Source organism: Centruroides sculpturatus, unplaced genomic scaffold, assembly GCF_000671375.1.
Source record: "Centruroides sculpturatus isolate CEXI.00-Female unplaced genomic scaffold, Cexi_2.0 scaffold1671, whole genome shotgun sequence".
Taxonomy (NCBI): Eukaryota; Metazoa; Arthropoda; class Arachnida; order Scorpiones; family Buthidae; genus Centruroides; species Centruroides sculpturatus.
Genome location: NW_019385878.1, coordinates 127,448 through 130,663, shown reverse-complemented (window position 1 = coordinate 130,663; position 3,216 = coordinate 127,448). Strand labels below are relative to the sequence as shown.

Below are 3,216 nucleotides of genomic sequence, written 5' to 3'. Positions count from 1 at the left end.
TCGATGGACAACAGAAAAAGTAAATATTAAAATTCTTAAGGAACTGATTATATCTACGTTTGTATTAAAATCTTAATCCCTTTCCCTTCATCCGATTTCTCGGATGCTGATCAAACTTTGGATTCGATTGTGGAATAGATTGACTTGTGAGCTTAATAAACAATGAATACAAGATTTAATCCACAATAGCAAATTAATAGCACTTATGTTCAAATTGAATCGTAAAATAAATATATTTGAAACCTGAGAACGTTTAATTAAGTTAAAAGGACATCATAATTGGATGAAACTCTAAATTTCAAAATGAAAAAAAAATTGTATGCAATTCAAATTGTATTCTAGTAAAACAATACAGTAGAGCGTCGATTATCCGAATCAATTGGGGACTGGGGTTGTTCGGAAGATCGGTGTTTCGGATAACCGAGTATGTACGAAAAAATATATTAATTTATCCCATCTTGCCATTTTTCTCCGTTGCGTGTCGCTTCGCGTTGAATTTTCGTCGATGTTAAGCCTAACGANAGCTTTAGTCGTCTGGTTAGGTTCGTCCTAGGTTATGGTGGGTTATTTTAATTAGTAAGTTAACGTTTTTTAGAAAAAATACATAAAAAAATATTTTGGGGTCTTGCTCGTTTGTCTCTGTCGGTCCGTTTGTCTTGTCTAGTTTGTTGTTGTCTTCGTTTGTTTTCACACTGTCTAGCTGTTCATAGTATTGAGATTCGCGCTCGCGTACAGTTTTATTAGTATTAAGTAGATATAAGTCTTCCTACGAACAGCCACTTGGCACTAACTCCTACACTTAGCTATTCGTGACTCTACTGTATATCTATTAAACCGAAGACTGTTTTCTCGTTAATAATGCATCTTATCTTGCTGACAGTAAAATATATATACACGTAAATGTTACTTTATTATTATTACACACTTATACAAGGTGATGACAGAATTCTCTTTCCAGTCTATTATTGAGGACATGAATAGTGCCATCATTCTGGAAAATATTCATTTTGAATTTTCAGCCATACTGATTAGCTTGAAGTTATTTGAGAAGGTAAAATAAATGTATAAGCTGCAGTTGGTTTTATTGCTTTCCATTTATTTCTAATGTTATTTCTAGTCATACACGTTATGTTTTCAGAGCTTATTCTAGAGTTCCGTTTGATATTTTGGAATGCAATTAATTAAAGAATGACAGAACGAGTAATTTTAGGAACTTTCTAATTGACATCATTGCCCATTTTCGTTAGGAGCTGGTCAGCTCGTTGAAGCAGAGGAAAGAAAACAGGATAGATTCAGTTATCGTTTAGCTTAGTTCTAACAACTGTAGTCCTGTATTGTGACCAACGCTAATATTTTACCAATAATATATGAATAAATTAACAGTTATATGTATTCTGTTTTTTGAAATTTTAAATATATTTTATGTATAATGGCAATATTTTAATGTTCTAACTAAAAATTACTATTTTTTTTTTAATAGGATGGATTGAAATACAGTGTCTGCAGTGATTTACGAAGTCTTATTATGTACAAAATATGCAAATTTGGGTAATGAAGACGAAACATGAGTGATTCTTTAGAGCCTGACTACTTAAATCAAGTCAATATGACAGCCTGGTTGTTGGCAACGATGAGATCTCAGGGCGTGTCATTAAACAATAGTAGCTGGTCAGCAGAGAATATTGACGATTCAAGTTCAATATTGATGGCTTCTAACGTCACTACTAAACCAGAATTACACATACATCGTCCTCTTCTAGCTGTATTATTAGCATTCTTCTGTGTTGTTACAGTTTTCGGTAATGTTTTAGTAATGGTTGCAGTAGCCAGAGAACAATATCTCCATACTGTTACTAACTATTTCATCGCTTCTTTGGCAACTGCCGATTGTCTAGTTGGTGCATTAGTAATGCCATTTAGCGCAGTTCACGAAGTTATGGAAAAGGTATGGATATTCGGACAGGACTGGTGTGATACATGGCATTCTTTGGATGTCTTGGCCAGCACAGCATCTATACTTAATTTATGCGTTATATCTTTAGATAGATATTGGGCCATAACAGATCCAATCACGTATCCGAGTAGAATGACGCCGATGAAAGCTGGCATTTTAATAGCCTTAGTATGGATGTGTTCCGCTTTAATTTCATTTCCAGCAATAGCTTGGTGGAGAGCAATGTCTAAAGAGGATCCACCACCTTATGAATGTCTCTTTACCGACGATGTCGGATATCTAGTCTTCTCGTCTACGATTTCTTTTTACGGACCACTTACTGTGATGGTATTTACTTATTTTAAGATCTATAGAGCAGCTGTTGAGCAAACTCGAAGTCTTAAAGTTGGCTGCAAGCAAGTACAAGCAATGAATGGTAATCACAAAACACCTCTAACATTGCGAATGCACAGAGGAGGTATGTTTCAAAGTGGATCATATCGTTCGATTTACTCTACTGTTAGTAATGGTCACGATAATGGATACGAAAGAGGAACTTCTTTTAAATTTACAAATAAAAACCTCAAAAGTTTTTCTCTTAGTAGGAAACTTTCCAAACTTGCCAAAGAACGAAAAGCAGCAAAGACTTTAGGTATTGTTATGGGTGTTTTTATATTATGCTGGTTACCTTTCTTCGTTACAAATGTACTCATCGGAATATGTGGCGAGAAATGCATAGTAAAACCAGACCTAGTGTTATCAATAGTGACGTGGCTAGGATGGTTAAATTCCGGTATGAATCCAGTCATTTATGCCTGTTGGAGTAGAGATTTTAGAAGAGCATTTACGAAATTTCTTTGTTTTTGTTTTCCTCGTTATATCAGAAAGAAACGTTCTTATAGGACTAGATTGAGAAGAACATTAAAAGAAGACATAGGAATGGCGAGTATGAAGTCTTCCGCTACTGAAGAAGTGCATTTATAATTTATCATTATGTTACTAAATATTTATAAAATTTGTACAGTTAATGCTCATAATAAATATTTTTTAACAGCAGTAGATNCTTCCACTTCATGAACTTTTAACTGTATACAGTGGATCGAACACCGGGAAAATCTGGGTATATCAGTGAAATTTCGTGGAATTATGAGGAAAATTTTTTTTAAAAAAATGCATAAATTAGTGGAAAATTATATATTATAATTGACGAAATTATAAAACATCTTATTACAATTTTTTAAGTAAAATGATGATGAATTTTCCATTTATTTTGCATGCATATA

General features: G+C 33.5%; 1 protein-coding gene across 4 annotated transcripts; it reads left to right on the top strand.

Annotated features, from left to right (window-relative positions):
- Positions 1-813: 813 nt before the first annotated feature.
- LOC111642700 (dopamine receptor 2-like) lies at positions 814-2,962 on the top strand. Of its 4 annotated transcripts, XM_023389079.1 has the most exons (4): positions 814-896; positions 959-1,051; positions 1,118-1,389; positions 1,481-2,962. In XM_023389079.1, exon 4 carries the CDS (start codon positions 1,565-1,567, stop codon positions 2,915-2,917), a length of 1,353 nt encoding a protein of 450 aa, XP_023244847.1. In that variant the 5' UTR covers positions 814-896; positions 959-1,051; positions 1,118-1,389; positions 1,481-1,564; the 3' UTR covers positions 2,918-2,962. The 4 variants fall into 4 exon arrangements, with proteins under 4 accessions (XP_023244847.1, XP_023244846.1, XP_023244845.1 ...); XM_023389078.1 differs by lacking the exon at positions 1,118-1,389; XM_023389077.1 differs by having other exon boundaries at positions 959-1,382.
- The last annotated feature ends 254 nt before the right edge of the window (positions 2,963-3,216 follow it).

Bases quoted from the DNA above. Each gene is read 5' to 3' on its own strand.
- LOC111642700 (XM_023389080.1), top strand. From the start codon at position 1,565: ATGAGTGATTCTTTAGAGCCTGACTACTTAAATCAAGTCAATATGACA.